Source organism: Pholcus phalangioides, unplaced genomic scaffold (assembly GCF_987345545.1).
Source record: "Pholcus phalangioides strain wild (caught in Gottingen) unplaced genomic scaffold, Ppha-v1.0 ptg000004l_1, whole genome shotgun sequence".
Classification (NCBI taxonomy): Eukaryota; Metazoa; Arthropoda; class Arachnida; order Araneae; family Pholcidae; genus Pholcus; species Pholcus phalangioides.
This window is the reverse complement of record NW_028301597.1, coordinates 10,860,481-10,881,189: the sequence shown is the minus strand read 5'-3', so window position 1 is coordinate 10,881,189 and position 20,709 is coordinate 10,860,481. Positions and strand designations below refer to the sequence as shown.

General features: G+C 38.1%; 1 protein-coding gene across 1 annotated transcript in view; it reads right to left on the bottom strand.

Annotated features, from left to right (window-relative positions):
* Nucleotides 1-20,085, bottom strand: part of LOC149086531 (translational activator of cytochrome c oxidase 1) — a 200,184-nt gene extending 180,099 nt beyond the window's left edge. Inside the window, exons 1-2 of the mRNA XM_089255999.1 lie at nt 20,068-20,085; nt 19,746-20,032 (exon numbers count right to left, since the gene is read on the bottom strand). Coding sequence (XP_089112125.1) covers nt 19,746-19,947 — 202 coding nt within the window. The 5' untranslated portion in view covers nt 19,948-20,032; nt 20,068-20,085. The remainder of the gene's footprint in view (nt 1-19,745; nt 20,033-20,067) is intronic.
* Between the last annotated feature and the right edge of the window lie 624 nt (nt 20,086-20,709).

Genomic DNA, 20,709 nt, shown 5'->3' with positions numbered 1-20,709 from the left:
GGGCTCTATCCATAATTTTCTGCACTACACTAATGTAAAATGCCTTACAATCCTTACGGAAATCATCTGATCTCTCGATCAGTTACTGTTTTACTACTGCGCAGCTTCTTTAACATGCTGTTTGCTAGAAAGCCAGAACCAACATTTTCATTATTGCAGTGAAGTTTTGGATCAGTCACTTCCAGTTTTAAAAGTTTGACCAGCGTGTTTGCAGATTGCAGTACATCTTTCTGCAGGAACCGCTGCAAAATTGATGACAAAACTCTCTTAAAATCTTCTGCTAAAAAGAAAATCATTGGCTGATCTGTCTGATACAACTGCAAAAACGGTTGAAGAATTTTCGCCACGGAAAGAAAAGTCTGTATTTTAATAGGCAGCATTTTGTCCTTCAGGTGTTTCCGCATCACCTCAAATGACCTGCATTGAGGTCTCGGAACTTTTTTCTTTTCAACAGCAGAGGCATATTCTTCCAAGGCTGGAAGTAAGCTGAGGGCACACTCGGCAACAGGAACATTCTCCAACCAGCGATGCAGAACAAATTTTTTGGGAAAATTTGAGTTTTCTGATATCTGCAAGAAATCTTCTCGTCTTGCCGGCGAGTCTTTGAAGAGATGATATATACATGATAAAAAATCATCAGTTTTCCCAATTACTGGAAGAACTGCCACTTCTGAAGGCATTGTGCATGGTATGTAGACTACATGTGCCCAAGTCTAAAATTTGCATGTTTGAAAAACTTCAAGTTGACATTGGGACCATCCATTGAAACTTGAAGAACTTTTGACAATCTGAGTGGTGAGATACTATTTTCAAAAACTTCCAAAACATCCTCAGATCTACAATGACCTAAAAAAACAGATGTCATGAACATAGTCCTCACCTCATCCTTACACCAAAACCTGACATGCAAATCAAGTTGTTTTTTTTTCACTGCCCGATTGAAAGTTTCATCAAATAACAATACATATGAGTCTTGCTTTACAAGTTCCTCCAACAATAGATCTTTGAAATATGGGGCGATCCCAAAAACAGAATAGTATGCAATTTTTTTTTCTCCACACGAAAACATTTTTGCAAACTGACTATCCACAAACATCGTCTTGAAAATATCCCCAATATTTTCATTCGATTTATATGAATGATGATTTTTTATGCAGTGTAAAGTCCATAAAATTTCAGCATTCACAACTTCTTTTTTCAGTAAATGACCTCCAATATCGTTGTCATTCGAAACATTAATTTTGTTTTCAACAATTTCACCTTCACGCTTGATGGATGAATTACTCATGCAAGGAAGTTCCTTAAGCAATAATTTCGAAGATGAATGTCTAATTTTCATTAAATCACAATGTTTCTTGCTTTTCATGTGGGATTTCAATGCCGATTCTCCCATTGAAGCAATATTAATAACTTTATAGCATACCTTGCATTGGGCGACATTTTTTTCAGGTACACTCATCAACCAATCTTCATAGCATGGATTTCTAAGCCAAAAGCTGTTGAAAATGCACTTGCCACTCATTTTTTACCTTGGAACAGCTTCAAAAACCCTGCACGCTTCACATCGCTCTTTAAAAACCAATATCTTGTTAGTGATCAAAAGTAGCTCCGTCGAAAAGATAAATTATTTCGGCAAAAAAAAAAGTTAAACTTTTTTTTAAGAAATTAATTTTTCAAGTTCTCCAGAAAAAAATACCTAGAACAAAGGTTTAATGACTTTCAGACTCCAAAAATACGTCAACATACGAACACGTTACCAGAAGAACAATACAAAAAAAACGTGCTTTTCATCTTCAAATCCAATTATACAGGGTTATTGGCTGCTGAGGCTTTTTGTGTACTTTGCACTTTTCTTTAACCACGTTACTCATGGGATAGAAAAAAAACAAGGTGGCGAAAACTATTCCGGAAAGCACGGTTTTTTTTTTCAAGGAAAGAAAAAAATATTTTTCAAGGACTCTTATGGATTTTCAAGGACTCTTGTGGATTTTCAAGGACCGTACGAACCCTGTGAAATGCTTAGAGTATATTTTCCAAGATCTATTCCAACTGATAACAGTTCTCTAGTCATCATGCTCTTTCTACAACTATTTGTAAGAGTAAATGGGATCTAGCCAGGAAGGTGGTCACGTATGACAAAATTATGTGGGCTATAAACTCCTTCGAACCATATAAAACTCCTGGTATGGATGGAATTGTTCCAGGTCTCCTTAAGGAGGGTAAACAAATTCTTACTCCAATTCTCTGCAGAATCTACAGAGCATCTATTGCTTTTGGGCATGTACCAACTGCCTGGAGGTACACTAAGGTCATTTTTATACCAAAAATTGGTAAAGATAATTACTATGAGGCTAAATCTTTTAGATCAATCAGTCTCACATCTTTCTTACTGAAGACGATGGAGAAACTCATTGATAGATATATTAGAAAGGTTGTTTTAATGACAGCGCCGCTGTCTACTATTAAATTTCTATCAACTAGGCAAATCCACTGATACTGCTTTATATAATTTGTCTCATATATTGAGGGAGCCTTTGATAAGGTTCCTATCGACACTATTCTTCGAGCTCTTCAGAGAAGTATTAATAAGACAATTATTAATTGGATCAATAATTTGTTATCCTTCAGGTACATAAATGCATCTCTATGTGGAGATAACATGACAATTCATGCACAAGCTGGATGCTCGCAGGGAGGTGTACTCTCTCCTATCTTGTGGTGTATAGTTGTGGACTCACTTCTGGAGAAAATGGCTAAATCTGGAATGGTTTGCATTGGTTATGCTGATGAAGTTTTGTCGCTCAGGGCAAGTATATTGATATTGTATCTAGTATTATGTCTGATGCTCTTAGGAAAATTGAAAAGTGGTGTGAGAGACAGTGAAGGACTTTCTGTTAACCCACAAAAGACTCTATCATGGTTTCTTTTACCAGAAAAAAAAGACCTTTCTTTGAAGAGCATCAAGTTCTTTGGTCAAACTCTTGAATATGCCAGTGAGGTTAAATTTCTAGGTATGTACCTAGATCAGAAACTGAACTGGAAGAAGCACCTAGAGTTTTTTCTGAACAAAGCTGAGACAGATTTTTGGGCCTGCAGAAATGCTATTGGAAGGACATGGGGATTAAATCCTCGAGTCACCCACTGGATGTACTCAATGATTCATATTTCCTATTATTACTTATAGGTTCTGTTGTCTGGTGGTCCAGAACAATGTACAATATGGTTGTCAGACTTGGCTAAACTACAAAGAATGGTTTGCATGGCTATCTCTGGCTGTATGAAAACCACTCCTACTGAAGGAAATTTACTCAAATTTTTACTCGGGATGTATCCTCTACACATAGAGACTGAAGCAATCATCTGCATGAAAAGATTCAAGAATTTGGGGCATTGGAAAGAGTACTCACAGTACTTATCATGGGGTGGTCTGGATGTAAATGTTACACAACATCCATATCTCAACATGCCAAGCGATGGTATGCTTTCCAAATTTGCATTTAATAAGCCTTATATGGTTCAATTCCCTTCTAGGAAAGACTACTTCACCACACACCAACTCCGGTCATATATCGCCCTACGGCAATTTCCAACCAGTGGAGTTGGGAGGGAAATGAAGGCTCCATCCATCGGTGGTGGCCCCAGGCTCGGTAAACTTCTAGGGAAGACTGGGGCATTGCTCCTACTCAGAGTGATAGAAATCTTATTTGGTATACTGACGGCTCTAAGCTTGGAAACAGTACTGGAGCATGCTGTCCTGGAGATGGTACACAGTTATCATATCCTTCAGGTGGCTACACCACTGTTTTTCAGGCTGAAATCTTTGCAATTCTCATGTGTTGTAAAATTTTCATGGATAGAGGTTTTAGTAGAAGATGCATTTTTATATCTTCTGATAGTCAGGCTTTGCTGATGGCTCTTCAGAAATCTGAAATCACTTCTCATGTGGTGTTGGAGTGTTACACTGCACTCTGTAATTTATCTAACAACAACAGAGTCAAGCTTTGCTGGGTACCAGGTCATTCAGATATGTCAGGTAATGAATTGGCTGACAAGCTGGCTAGAAGGGGTTCTGGGACTCCATTCATTGGTCCTGAGCCAGCTTTGAGCATTTCACGGGAATTGGTCAGAAATACTGTTTTCAACTCATTCAGGAGAAAACAGTACCAAAATTGGTACTTTTGAACCGTTGGAATTTTTTTTCTGTTGAACACAGGTTTTTCCTTAAAAGAGGTTTAATTGATATAATGTGTAAAATTACGTAACAATCTCGTATATAATTTAAGTACAGTATAATAAAAATAAATCACTTGAAAATAGACTAATTAATTTGAATGTACATAAAATAATATACATTATTTACTCCATAATTACTAAATATTTAGGTTTTCACAGCATTTGTATAAAACTTCACCCCACGCTGTTCTTCATCTGAAATGTTCCAATAGCTGACATGGAAGGTTCAGTTTATACATTTTTGTCTATATTTATATAATCCTCAGCACCACAGCCGTAACTATGATGTGGTGGGGGGGGGGGGGGAAGCAACATGATTGTGCTGCAATGACCACTGTAAAATTTGATGGTTTTCCCATGTAAAATTTGACAGCTCCGAAATTTTGCTGCCTGAGAAAATTGCAGCCCCCCCCCCCAATTCCGGCCCTGCTCAGCACATGCGATCCCAGAAAGCAGCTTGAATACAATTTTATAAGTCATTGTATATAGTCAATGAAGTCATTGTATATAGTCAATGAAGCCATTGTATATAGTCAATGAAGTCATTGTATCCCAGATGATATTTATCCTACGGTCCTCAGGGAATGTGCTAATGAATTTTTAGCGCCAGTCATGAAAATTTACAGAAGTAGTGTTGCTGAGGGTATCGTCCCAAGGGATTGGAAACCTTGCTCTATAATGTTGTTCCAATATTTGAAAAGGGTAGTAGAGAGGCTGTGTCCAATTATCATCCAGTGAGTTTGACGAGCTCCCTCAATAAATAATATTTAATATTATTTATTGAGAGAAATTATCAAACAGGCCATTGGTGAAGTGGCTAAACGAGAATAGTGTATTTATTGTCGGATAATTAGCATTGGTTCAAGAGCGGGAAGTCATGTGTAACTAGCCTCCTTTGCTTCTATGAACACGTGATTAAGGCTTTAGGTAAGGGCAAAAATGTAAATTTTGTTTACCTTGATTTCCAGAAGGAGTTTGATTGGCTCCAACATGGCAAACTCTTAAAGCGTTACACAATATTGGGATTGGGGGCAACTTGCTGAAATGGATAGAATGGTGGGTGAGAGATAGGTCACAACAGGTTATGGTGAACGGGGAATTCTCTGATTGGAGAGGCGTCACTAGTGGAGTTCCTCAAAGAACTGTCCTTGGCTCCATGCCTTTTTCACTTTTTATCAATAAACTTGATCTGGGGGATTATATCGATGTGATTGTTAACAAATTCGCAGATGACATGAAGCTAATGGGGGGTAATTGGGAATGAAAGCAATAGGAAGTTGCTCCAGACCCAGATGAATAGAATCAGAACTTGGGCAAATGAATGGAGCATGAAATTTAGCATTGACAAGTGCATAATTGCTCATTTTGGTTTGAACACAACCCACGTTTCTCTTACAAGTTGAATAGTGGCACTATCCTGGATGCTATTAGGGTTACCAATTTGGGTATTCTCATTAATAAGCAGCTTAGGTTTTCTACAACTAAAATCTTTAAACATTACACTTCACTCATAATTCAAAAAATATGTGGTAGATGGCAGCACTATAACAAGCATTACACAGAAACAAGCTTTATGTTAGGTTCACACCACGGACACGCACATTCCAGCATGTACCAATTCCTTAGAAGTTCCACAGAGGAACATGGAGCTACATATATAAGCTTAGGTTTACTGAACATTGTTCAGCGGTGGTAAAAAAAACAAATATAATGCTCGGTTTTATTTTCAAAAAGGTGTCTTTGCGTTCTCCTAAAGTCATTCTTCCACTTTTCCGAGGCTTAGTTCGCCCTGTACTGGAGTATGTTGTAAGGTTTTGGGGACCATATCTACGGAGGGACATAGACTTGGTTGAAGGGGTGCAGAGAAGAGCTATGCGTGTCCTCGTTGGCAGATGTGACTTGAGTTATGAAGAGACTTCATTTTTTGAACACGTTTACATTGAATGAATGCAGGTGTCAGGGAAATATGATCAAAGTGTTCAAAATTTTAAATGGTATGGATAGGATGGACCACGATTTATTAATTAGTCATCAATAAACTGCTTTTTCAAGGGAACACCGGTATCGATTGGTAAGGGACAATTTTAGGTCATGGTGTCACAGGGAATTTTTCTCTAATAGGGTTGTTAATAAATTGCTTACCCACGGGGTTAGTAAATTCTAACACAATTCACACATTTAAAAAGAAATACGATAAACATGTTGGGGTAAATCGAGAAGCTATCCATACTTAGAATAAGACAACCATAAATACATTTTATGGGCATTGTATAATATTTTATCATGTGTATATACATTGTTTATAGTTTTTGTAATTGCATTGGGTTGCTATATTTTAGTATAATATATGGTATTCATATTTGTTATGGGCATCTTTTTCTCAGCCACCTCGTTTGACATTTTGCCTGTTTTGGGCTGTACAGGGTGGGCAAAAAGTCTATAGAAACATTAAAAATGAATAAAAACCGGAAAAATAACCGAAATAAAAAACAATTTGCAGGGTCAGCATTGCTAGGTCATAAGAATTTTTTAAGACAGGAAAAAAACCAGCTGATAGGTGGTGCTGGTATGAGAGACTTTGATGGAAATATACAAATGAGACGGTTATTAGAACTTACGCTCCTAATCCACAACCAGTTTACTGTTGTATACCGTGTATGTGGACCTGCTGCACCCTGCTGTTGCTGGATTTGTGACTCACGTGCAATGTGTTATCCCCTTTTCTGATCTCATCAATCCATCTTGCAAGGGGACGCCTTCTTGGACATTTAACATAACAGGGGTACCAACCTAGAATACTTGTAGGCAGGCCATCTGTTATCCTGTCTTTTTTGCAATTTTTCCAGCCCATTTCCATTTTAGACATTTAATTCTTTCCATAATATCATATACTTTTGTTTGGTTCCTTATCCAAGTGATTCGTTTTCTGTCTCTCCTTGTGATGCCTACCATATATCTTTCCATGCTCCTTTGTGTTGTCTGAAGCCTTTGTATCGTCTTGCTTGTGAGTGTCCATGTTTCAGCTCTATAAGTCAGTGGTGGTAGCACACTGGTTCAACCCTTTTTTTTTCAGGCATGTGACTCTTAAGAATTACAGTTTTTGCCAAAAGTGCTCCATCCAATCCTGATTCTTCTGTTTATTTCATTAATGATTCCGTTGTCCATGGTAATTTCTTGTCCCAGGTACACATAGCATTCTACTTCTCCTATATCTGTGTTGTTGAGCAAGATTGTCCTCTTCAGCGCAAAGAGTTTGAACATAACTTTAGTCTTTTGCAGATTCATTTTCAAGCCCACACCTGAATACTTGCCTTCACCAATTCTTGTATCATTTCTTCTAATTCGCCTGAATTACTGCTGATAACAACAATGTCGTCTGCAAAACGCAAATAATTGAGAAATTCTCCATTTATTTTAATTCCTTTTTTATCCCAATCCAGTTTTCTAAAACAGCAATACTTCTAAACAGCAATACTTCTAATAACAATACTTCTTCTAAAACAGCAGTAAAGAGTTTTGGTGAGATAGTATCACCCTGTCTGACTCCTTTTCGGAGTTTAATCTTTGCTTTTCCTTTATCCAAACCAATCGTTGAAGATGCTTTGTCATATATTTTCTTGATGATATTGATGTAAGTCTTCTCTACCCCAATTATATCTAGAGCTTTAACAACAGCAGATGTGAAGACAGAGTCAAAAGCTTTCTCAAAATCAATGAAGGCAATACACAATGGTAATTGGTATTCCTTGTCTCTCTCTATAAGTTCCCTGATTGTTTGGATTGATCCATTGCACTGAATTCACTTTGAAATCCTGCCTGTTCTTTTGGTTGAGCTTCGTCCAATTTGAATTCAAGCCTATATGTCAGCACTTTGAAGATTTTATAAATTACTGATTGGTCGATAATTCCTGATATCCTCTTTTTCACCCTGTTTGTAAAGAACCATCATTGCATTATTCCAATCTTCCAGGCACATCCGATTTTGTGAGACAATTTGTGAGCAAGGCAGCTAGAATGCTGGCAAATTCTTCTCCTGCTTCTCTAATAATGTCTATTGAAATCCCATCTTCACCTGGAGATTTCCCTTTTTTCCATACATCTTATAGCCTTGTAGACTTTCAGGTGTCACTTGTACAAATTCTGCTCCATATAATTTTCTTCCTACTCCCTTTCCTCTGTTACGATCCTGTTCTTCTTGTATAGAGTATTATCAAATTCCTTAACAATACTAATAGTTTCATTTTCATCTTTTGTGATGGTTCCATCTTTCCTTTTTAATGCAAAAATTTCCTTTCTTTCAACATGTTTTTGTTTTGCTGATTTCAAGCACCTACTATCTTTCAATGCTTTCTTTACAATATCGCAATAAAACTTCCAGACATCTTCTGTAATCCGCTTTCATACTGTCTTGCAAAGTTCTGCATACTCCACTTTTGATGTAGGGTCATTCTTCTTAATCTGAAATTCTCTCCGGTCTTTCATTACTTTCTCCACCGGTTTGATTTCTTTTTCTCCAGCGATTTCTTTTGCTACTTCTTTTAGGGTAGTGGTTAACATTCTGCTCATCATAGTGACATCTTGTCCATCTTCAGTAGTGTTATATATGACACAAAATAAAATGTTCCAGACTCTGCCATGATGCTGGGCTGGAAGAGATCTCAGCAGGATAAGTCCAGTGGCAAAGTTCTGGCATTCACTCATTCAGTGGTGTTATATAGCAAATCAAATCGGTTCTTCAGTTCTAACCAGAATTTATATTGATATTTTTGAAGCTTTGCCATATCGATGACAGTTTTTGTATTTATGTAAGTTTTGCTTTTCCATTCTAGTGTGAAGCATTATTCTACATCTCACTAGTCGATGATCACTTCCTGTATTGAATTTGTTGAGAACACTGCAGTCTTCGATCATATGCTTCTTATTAGATAGGATGTAGTCAATCTCACTTGTTCCAGCTGGGTTTCTCCAAGCCGCTGTGGTGGTCGAGTGGTCACAGTGACGGACTCGTGTCGCAAGGTCCTGGGTTCGAACCCTACCGTCGCCACAGTGGTGGTTGGCTAAAGTTGGTTTTCTGTGGTTCCCAACTTCAAGGTGCGAATGCAAGCCGATCTCCCCTTTAAAAAGTCTTGCCACAGAGAACAACAGACCTACAAACAGTACAAATGTAATTCAATCATAACACATCACTCACTTCACTTCTGAAATATAGATAGCTGTACTACAAAATCAAACACAACACTACATACACTCAAACTGTTATCTACACACACAGTTATACTTCTGGCACAACTCACTAGGTAGTAAATTGCTCATAAATGGTGATAGACCTGAGTTGTGCTTGGGGTTTGAAAGAATGAAACTTGGGTTTCTCCAGGTCCACTTTCTTTGAAGTTTCATTTTGAAAAACGAATTCATGATGCATAACTGTTCGTTCTCCACAAATTCGATGAGTCTGTTTTCTGTCGTTTCATACACCATAACCATGACTTCCTCCCCCCCCCCCCAACTGATCTTTTATCATTTCTTCTCTCTCCAATTCTGGTACTGAAGTCACCCATTACTATTTTCACGTGATAAGTTTCCTTTACTACGAATCTAGTCTAATTCTTCATAAAAGTCTTCTACTTTTCCCTCTGAATAGCTTGTTGTTGGTGCATAGACTTGTATAATTTGTATACAAGTCTATGCACAAATCTATCAAATTTTCGGTACCTGCTTGATATTTGCATAACCAACTTTGCAACTTTATCAGATGTACTATCTAACTGAACGATGGGATTTTTCAACTTTTTATGAATGAGAAATCCTACCTACTCCACTGGTTCTTCCATTATCTGTTCCTCTATACTAAAATACATGTCCCCACTGGCAAGTTTGATTCTCTCCTCTTCTTTTCACAAAGAAGCCTAAGATGTCCCAATTTATTCTTTCCAGTTCTTCCAATTCCTGCAAACAATTTTCTGAAGAGATCATCCATTAAACGCGGCCAAGGTAAACATCTTACGGCAGCCTGGTCCAACCCAGAGAATCTTAGCACACTCTGTCTTCATGTCTTGCTGGTTGTTGTCATAACCAGGGACACTCAAGACTGCTGGGGACTGAGGGTTTTAGTTTATAGAGAGTTCATACTTCTTTTCAGAGGGTCTTTGGCTGTAATCCTCCACGCTGGCCAGTGCGGGTTGGAGGAAGCCTATCTGCGTCCACTCAACATGTGTTAAAACATGACTACTTACAGACTGCACCACGAGAAGGTGCGGATTGGACTTTAAGCCTCTACTCCTAGTCAATTCCTTCAAGTCCTCATAATGAAGCAATTCAAGGGTCTTCTAGTTAAGTAAAGACTATTCACCAGTCCCGTATATATATACTGTACTTTAGTCATTGGAAAAATGGAGGGAACGAACCCCCTCCTTTTTCTGAGAACAACCCTTTTGGGACTCCAAGAAATTATCCAACTTCAAATGAATGGCAGAAGAACAGCTCAAAGATGAAGACATTCAGCTACTACTCACCAATCCTTCATCTACTTTCTTGAAATTCCAGTCTCTTCCTGTTGATGAATCAAAACTTCAGCTGTACTGTGATGTCTCTACAGGTCTCATTCGACTGCTGGTTCCATCCTCCATGCGTAGGGACATCTCCACTGCCTTTGTGAAATTGGTACAAGAGCGTTTCGTGTGGCCTGCACTGAAGGCTAACGTGACCACTTGGGCACGTACATGCATTAACTGTCAGAATTCTAGAGTGAGCCAGCGTACAAAGAACCCACATGGGGAATTCTCACCACCTGATGCCAGATTTGAAAACATCCACATTGATATTGTAGGCCATTTGACTCCATCAGAAGGAAATTTTGCCTCACCTGTGTGGATCGCTTCTCTAAATGGACTGAAGCCTTCCCTATGTTGGATAGCTCTGCTTACAGTGGCCAAGGTTTTCTATGCTGGATGGGTTGCTCGGTTTGGTTCACCTAACGGTATCACCTCAGATCAAGGTGTCCAGTTTGAGTCCTTTTTGTCCAATGCTTTAACCAAGTTCTTGGGAACCAATTGCTAGAGGACCACATCATATCACCCTGAAGCAAATGGTCAAATAAAATGCTTCCATCAAGACCTCAAGTCTGCCATTAAGGCTCATGCAACTTACCGCTGGATAACAGTACTTCCTACAAGCTGTGGTGGTCGAGTGGTCATAGTGATGGACTTGCATCGCGAGGATCCAGGTTCAAACCCCACCATCGCCGCAGTGGTGATTGGCTGAAATTTGTTTTCTGCGGTTCCCAACTTCAAGAGTGAATGCGAGCCAATCTCCCCCATTAAAAAGTCTTGCTGCAGAGAGCAACAGGCCTACAACGTTACAATTATTCATTCATTACACTTCACTGACTATGAGTTGAGAAAAACTCATAGTTTAAAAAATTGATTGGACATGGCAGCACTATACATAACAAGCATTACACAGAAACAAACTTCACAATACACACACATTCCAACATGCACCATAGAAGTTCCACAGAGGAATATAGATGAGGTGCATGTCTGGTTTAGTAGTAGTACTTCCTACGATTCTAATAGGTTTTGATCCGCCTGGAACAAGAACTTGCAAGCCTGTTAAATTGAAAGAATTATTATATTTATGTATTTTTGCTCAAATGAAGTATATATTTATGTTTATAATTTGTGTAATTATCAAGTTAGAGATAATATGTGTTTAATTTGAATTTGTTTGAAGAGATAATTACATAGCTGCCAACTTTTGAAAATGAAAATTAGAGATATTTTCGCATGGACCCATATTTTATGCTAAAACCACTCCCCTAATAAATACAAAAGGGATTTTTCACACAGAAAAGTTGAGCATAGGGAATGAAATCCCTACTTAAAAATTGAAGTCAAATAAAATAGAGATTTTACACACATGGAAGTTAAGCCCTTGGGAATAAAATCCCTATGCAAACAAGTGAAATCAGGGGCCAAAACTGGTGATCTAAAAAAATAAATCGATATTGTGTTCAATCAGAAACAATGTGAACAAACATTCTGCGCGAATGATCCCAAAAACATCGAAAGATGAAGGGGGGAAAAGCATCAATTTTTGAAGAACACTGACTAAGACACTTGCCTGATGTTTTTTTTTTCATTTCACATGGGTAATGATTTCAGTCTTTCCACCATGGCCGATGTTTATGTCCGTAACACAACTTGTGCAAAAAGGAAAAGTCTGCCCTTTTCTGGAACGTTTGATGAAATTAAATTCATCGGGGAATAAGTATCTTTAAAATTGATTAAATATTTATTTGCTTATCAGTATTGATGTTTTGTTATATCGTACGTATGTAACTTCATCAAAAGAGGAAGTTTTGACACCACATGCGTGTCACTATAATCTTCAATTATTATCCAGGACTATTGGCTGCTAAGCTGTTTTCCTGGACGATAAGACAAACAACTTTCTAGTTACCATCAGAGAGTTTGTAAAACTTCCTTAAAGAGGGAATTTCCCCATTTACGACGTTTGATGTCATTTCGAAAGGAGGAAAAAAAAAAGAGGCTTCATGCCCTACAAGAAATTCCTAAGGGATTATTTTCATATATTCATAAGCGGGGATTTTTTTAAATGAAGTAGAGAATTTTTAGGGACAATTAGGGATTATTTGTGATTTTCATAAAAATTCGGGAGATTCAAGAACTTTTCGGGAGTTTGAGGGATTAAGCTAAAATTCTGAGATTTGACAGCTATGCTGTTATCTCAGCTCAAAAGAAGGGAGGTGCCCCACCCCAAGGCACAAAATAGAGATTTCATCTAGAAGAAATAATTTTATTTTTTTGATAAAAAAATTTTGACACACTTCTTGATATTTATATTTTTACATTTTCCACAGTATCAACAAATGAGAGGCTTTGAATTAACATAGAGATATTCTAACATATGGTATTTCAGATTTCAAAACTAATTTGAAAACTAGAGTTTTTAGATTTATCTTGTAGACTTGGTAATCACTAATTTAAAAAAAATTACTACAGGAGAAACTTGAAACACTCATGGGAAAAGTAATTTGTTTTCTTGTTTTTGCCATTGATGCAAGTCTAAGTTGTGCTTTTGTACTCTTCAGTTTCAAGCATTTTTGAACGTTTGATCTCACTTCTTTTAGTAGAATTTACTCATTTCATATTCAAAATGATGAGCGTTTCTTTTTGAGAAAAATTCAGTTTGAGTAGATGTTTTCCCTTAAAATTTGTGACCACCTTCTCATTTCATTACTTTTCCAGGATTTTGTCACTTTTCCATGGTCATAGACGCCCTGAATTTACCGATGGCTTTTGCATTGCAACTCCTGATGGTGAAGACGGATTCGTCATTGCCATTTTTCCAGTGCGATAATACATTCTTTCACGGCCTTTTCCGTTCTGTTAAAAGATATATTTTTTGGTGATATATGCTTTTATATTGGGTTGCTGTATTTTGGTTAAATCTGACATCTTTATTGTCAAATAGCACAGCAGGCAATTTGCCTGCCATGGCTTTTGTATTTGTGGGTGTATGTTGCTAATTGCTATTCTAGTTTTCATCTAAATGAAACGCAGAGAAATGAAGCTTTCTTTCAGGTCCCTTTTTTAGAATTTTTCATCCTCTTTCTGGTAATTATGTAGTATGCTATCTAGCATCCTTACAGGTTTTTCCCTAAGGCTGAACACATAGCGAGACAGAGAGCAAAGCAACGATGGGAGAAATCCGAGCAGCGAAATCAAACATTGATTCCAATGTGCCTGCGTATAGTGGTGCGCACCGCAGCAGAGCAAAATTCCGCGATAACCAAAAAGAGCAGCGCATTCAAAATATTTTGTTTTCACCGTTCTGCTCGATTGTGTGTAGCTTCAAAATAGCCGTCGAAACGGTAGTGAGGTCAAAAATGTCACCAGAATAGTTGATGTTAAGTTCTCAACGTACTTCAAAATAGTGTGGACGATCAAATGAAAACAGCAAGTACCAAATATAATTTTCATATATTTCCCATCAAACTTTTTTGGTGTGCACGTGCTTAACCAAACAAAAAAGTATTCATATTTTGAGTTAATAATATTTATATTTTGAGTATTAAACTAATCTATCATGCACTGTGAGTTGGAAAATGTATTTGAGTAATCTGAATTAAAAATCAAGTGTGTTTCTGTGGAAAAATTAACAAGTTTTATTTGTTTGTTTATTTTCTGTGTACCGTCAATATTGAAGTCGTAGTTAAAGAAAACATTCATCAATAATTAAAATTCGAGGAACATTTATTCGATGAAAAACATCTGTGCGTAACAGATCACCTTCACATCGTATTGTAACAATGTAACGTTACTTCCGGGATTCCATTTTTATCTTCCAAAATAATTTCGCTAGACAGATGACAACAATGATTCAACAAATATTTCGTTTTCTTAAGACTTTGATTCGTCGTTAATCTTTATATTTTACAACATTTTAAGCCAACAGAAAATTTGCTTCCGAGTTTTAGTGTTAACATATCACACATTTCAAATGTTCTCACCCGATCGGTCCATCGATTACAGCCTTCTGGATGTCACTGTCACAAGAACATGAGCACTTCTTGATTTATCCGTGCGGTCTCCTGGAAAGGAGGAGGCTCCATTGCAACAGCATCAGGCGTCCGAAGAGGTGAACCCGACGAATAACCCTTCACGGATGAGAGCCGACATCTCGTAGACACTTCAATACAAGATGAGCGACTTTTGACTAGATGAAGAGGACGATCAACGGATCGATAGTTGCCGAGGCACCCTGCTAGATTATTAACTCATGGCTGAAACGAAGCGGGATGAAATGAAATGTAAGCCCACTATAAAGTCCTCATGCCCACTATAAAGTTAGTCAACTTTGTACACCAATGCTCTACACTAGGGGTAACCAACTGCTGGCTATTTTTATCACACCACGGTCATTTTCTGCACACGAGGGCTAATTAGACCAAGACCTACAATTTATTGCTGTTTCCAAATGGCAGGCTTGCTTTTTTTATACTCATCGAGAGGTTGGTGCACTAACCCCTCGATGGAGGACTCCCTGTGATAGCAATTTCTACAACTGGCTCGTGAGGTGATTTTGAGCAGCCTGCGACCAAGTGAAATTACTGTACATAAAATTCATTTTCTTATCATTATTTAAGCCATCATTTTCCAGAGCAGACTTGTTTAACAGACCATTTACGTTCTTTATTTATAATGACAATAGTAATTATCTATGTTCTCATCACACTGCCTTTCCATACACACAAACTGCTCTCAAAGTTGGTTAATTAATTTTTACCCCAATTCTTTCTACCTCATGGGCTCTGCATTTGTAGCTGAATGGATATTTGGCTCACAGAAACTTTTTTTTTTTTTGAAGTAGATGGCAACTCATAATCACATCTCAATTACAGTCGACTATATAGGCTAAGCAGACCCTAATAATTTCAGAGAGCAAAAAAGGTATGGTCGGTTTCATATTGTTTGGTTGAGCAAAAGAGAGTTCCATTTTCCCAGACAAGATGATACTTGTGTCAAAAACAGAGGCACGTTCGTCGTAAAATTTTGACATAACTGGTTAGTGGCATTCCACGGTGTGTGCATCCTTTTCCATCTACAGGTAGTCTGCCTGGTCCATATGAAGCTAGTCCATTTTATCTCGGTACCATCATGGGTTAACCATTTCGGATAGTCAATACTGATAGTCATGACTGGCTTTTGCTACACTTTCCAACCCAATAACAAAACTCTGAAGTCTACCAATGCGTGAATCAATTCGTTCAGCATATATTCGACCTGTGCGACCCCACCGGTTACCAAATCAGGAGCAAGATATAAAAATAATTACAGAAAAAATGTTTTCTTTGTAAAATTCAAACTATGGATGTGATTGATGAATCAATTTGCAGAATAAATAGTATTTTTTTTACGCATTGCAGCTACTAGCTAAGAACCAGAAAGAAAAATGGATATGGATCAGTTAATGAGCATTTCAGCCCAGAGTTAAATTTTAATGACAAGGTTGCGTTTTTCACCATATAATGTGTGGCCCACGACACTGCAGGTGACCATTATGTTGGTCCTCAAACAGTGAGAAGTTGGCCACCCCTGTTCTAAACCATTATACTGCTAACTTTAAGGGTATTTTTTGGCTTATCACATAGCCCCAATCTCACCTCACCACTATGTGGCAAGACCAGGGGTGCCCGCCATATGTGAATGATCTCTCATTATAGTTATGAACAAGGTCCAACAATTGAACTTATGAAATCCTTTACCTAGGTGAACTCCAGCAATGTCTTGGAATCAAAGGAACAGCTGTCATATGGTCCGCCACTTGGCGTTTTTTTGGCGCCACACATGTCTGATGGCCCGACGAAGAGTCGCCAAGGCCGTCAGACACTACGGAAACCAGAAAAAAACATCAGCGTGCAAAACATAATAGAAACCACCAAGCATAGAAATAGAAAAAAAATATCAGTTAAAAAAAAATTACACCTGGCCCATTTTTTCAATAATAAAAAGATCGGGGCATAAGGAATTCCAGGCATAAATATTCTATGCATTAAAACTAAAACCCGGACCCTTTTTTTTAAATAAACGGATCCGTGAATAAATAAATATTCTATGCATTAAAACTAAAACCCGGACCCTTTTTTTAATAAACAGATCCGGGCATGAAAAATTCTGTAGGTTCATTTTAAATAATAAACCGATAAAACAGAAGGCATGGCAATGGATGAATAACTAATAAATACAACGAAATAATAAAACGGTATGATACAACCTGAGCAGTAGATAATAATCCAATTGACGTAAACTACAGAAGGGAGGAATAATAATCAAAGAGAGAGAGAGACGCACTGAAAATGGAACAACGGCTGCTTAGAATTTTTGAAAAAACGCGGTGAGCAAAAGAAAAATTCTGTTTGGCGAAGCCAGCGTCATCTGGTATCACCAGGCGAAAACTGAAAAGATGTTAAAAATACCGCAACCCAGAGCCCCATTATGACGGACTTGGCGACTTATCGCGAGGAAAAAAGTCGCCAAAGTCGTGGCGGACCATACTGCATCTGTTCCGAATCAAATTCAAATGTAAAGATGGGAAGATTATAATAGCTCAGCAAAAGTGCACTGCAACTATTCGTGAAAGATTTGAAAGCCTATATCCACTCCGATGGAATCACCTCTAGTTTCCCAAACTTTTTGTCCCGTCATCCCCCCCCCTTCTTCAGAAATTTTTTTCCTCTCATTGCCCCCTACTCAAGCAAACCCATAGAAACCCATGTTAATGATCCTCCCCTGGATCATTCCACTAATAATATCACTGCTTCATTTATGTATCTACAGGTGCTCGACCTGACATTACAAATGCTATTAGCTATTTAAGCTAATAATTGAAACAACAAACCACATTAGAAGGCAACGAAAAGAATCCTCTGGTATTTACGAGGCACCAAGAATCTATCGTTACTATACCATAAGACTGGGAACGTGATTTTCAGAGATACAAATACAACATGAGCTTCATGAAATGAGGATTTAAGTCCTACACTGGTTACTGTTTCAAGTTTGGAGGTTGCGCTATATCTTTGGAACCAAGGAAAAAGAACTAAGTAGTCCCTCCTAAGGGTTTTCACTTAATCCAGTGCACCCCCACTCAGAGTGCAAATTGTTTTGTGTGTGGCAACGTCTTCTATGTTTACGTTTTTATATCCTCTTTGTCATACAAAAACATAGGCGGAGACAGACTTGAAAGTCTGAGGGGCACGGTCATTATTGCTGGGGAGAGGCAAGATGATGTCGATTCATCTATACATATATGCATTAGATCAGTCAACTTCATGTTTGATGATGGGGGGGCAATGCCCCCCCCCCCCGTATCCCTGCCCATGTATAAAAGGATTGTAGTTTGTTCAGCAATGCGTGTGCACAAAAAGGTGGTACAATGAGAACCTAGCTGATTACTGTGTCCTCACTAGAAATAATAAATGCAAAGTCTGTTGATAAGGTTCACAGTTGAAAATGTTAATAAAAAAATCAATGTAATACACAGAAATCTTATCTAATCGCCGGCCAAACAAAATCACCCAACGAAACAACCGTTGGCCGCTTTAATATCATCCTTATCCGCCTTAATCTTAAATGACATAAGATTTTATGAGTGGTTTTTTTTTCAAAAAGTCTCATAAAAGTGGCCAGAATATACATATATTTTTCATATGAAGTATCTTAGTTATTTAAAGTTATATATATAAAAGCCAAAATTTCTCATTCTTACATTTTCTAACCTTTGGTTACATTCTAATGCTTTATTCTTAGCAAATTCATGAATAAGGATTGCATCACAAATCCAAGTGTAGTGGTGTATTATCTCACAGGGTTTTTTTTTCCCACCACAAAAAAGCAGCAACAGTAGTGACACCACCATGCTAGGGGCAGGTGGTCCTATAATCCAATAAAGACACCAGCTGTCCTTAAAGGACAAAGACTAGTGTACTGGTAGTTGCATTACCTCACATACATTTTCATTTTCTTTCCCATAAGAAGTAGCACATCTCCTACTGTATATCTCCCAGTCTTAATATTCAATATTTTTTTTTTATACTTTCATACACACACTGTTAAGCCCAGTTAATCAAGGTTCTACTGTATAGTAGTAACAGATTTATGAAAAATAATCAGCTATATACAGGGTGATTATAACTTAAGTTTTGATTCCAAAACTATACAATAAGTACTGATCAGAATGACTTTAAAATTTGCATGGATACTCCTGAAGCAATGGAAGTTCCTTTCGCAAAAGAAAAAAGTGCAAAATGTGCAAGTAGATGATGCTGTACTTGGCTAGCAGTATAATCTATTTTGTGCAACCACATTATTTCGGCACTTCCACAGCATCAGTGTGTGGATAGAACTTCTATCAAGATGCACATTGCAGTACCAGCAAAGCAGCTGCTGAATACCCATTTTGACAGGATGCACCTTAACCCTTGCAACTTCTGGCTGTGGGGGTACCTCAAAATGGTATAAACAGTGGTCAGATTGCAAACTTTGGTGAATTGCAATCTCCAGCACATTCCCTATATGTTAGAAGTTCCTCAAGAATATTAACGGGGGGGGGGGGGGCGTTTGGTTTAATAAAGCTGAATTGCAAGCACATCCACATTATGACTATGAGGCATACTCCGATTCTGTTGTTGAACAAGAATTTTTGTGCTTTCAACCTCATAGCCAGAACACACGGTGGACAACATATTTAACATTTCTTAAGTGTTATAGTTATTTGTTCAATTACTTCGTTTTTTGTGATGTTTTCATGACTTATGAAATCGTGAAATGCTATAATTAAGGTATCATTCTGCCATGACTGGCTATCGTTTCCATTCTGCGAGCAAATTTCCCACATGTTGAATAATGTCATTAATTTTACATTTTTAACCTGGTTTAAACCAAAAAAACCCGGTTTTTTTACCAACCCTGGTTTTCATCCAGTCTCACCTCGAACAGCATGTCTTGCCAGCTGAGCATATTTGTTGCATGCTAAACTTTTAGCACGGTCTCTCTCTGCTTTCACGTGCTTGATGTTTTGCCATTTGGCGTGTCCTGCCATCGTCCTCGACGACGATCGGTCAAAGAATACTGGACATCTCTCGCTGTACATTTCGACTCTACGTAAGGAGGAAAACAAATTCTTGAGCATGTTGAATAATCACTTTTTCGTCTCCCACATAGGATCACCACCAAAGCTGTATTAAATCTTAAGTCGCTTCGATCCAAAGCTGCATCTTTCAAGCGGCTTTGCTTCGATCCAAAGCTGCATAAAACTTACAAGCGGCTTTGCTTCGATCACCACTCCACTATCACGGCTAGTGATGGGCGATCCGCTCATGAACCGTCTAGAAGAGCGGCTCTTTTCAAAGAGTGAGTGAGCCACGGTTCTTGATAAAAGAACCGCGGCTCTTACACTTCCATCGCATACAAGAAACTACCAAGAACAAGCAGGCTTTTGAAAACGTTGTGAAAAGAACCGTGACGGCAGACGGCTCATATTGCCGACTCCTATTGGCTACAAACGAACCGTGACAAGCCGAGAGCCGCAGAAATGAAAGTGAACCGTTTCCCGTTGAAACGCTTCTTGTAATTGGTCAGAAATGACCCGTGAATCGCTTCTTTTTTCGTTTGTGTTGCCTGCTCCTATTGGCTACAAATGAACCGTGAAGAGCCGTGAGCCGCAGAAATGAAAGTGAACCGTTGCCCGTTAAAACGCCTCCTTTAATTGGTCGAAAATGAGCCGTGAATCGCTTCTTTTTTCACTTGTGTTGCCTGCTCCTATTGGCTACAAATGAACCGTGGAAATTCAAATGAGCTGTATCTTGTTAAAAGGCCTTCTGTGATTGTTAGAACTGGTTTCTTCCCATGTCCCACACCTTCCCCTCTAAGAAGTAAGAACGCGTTGGCCACT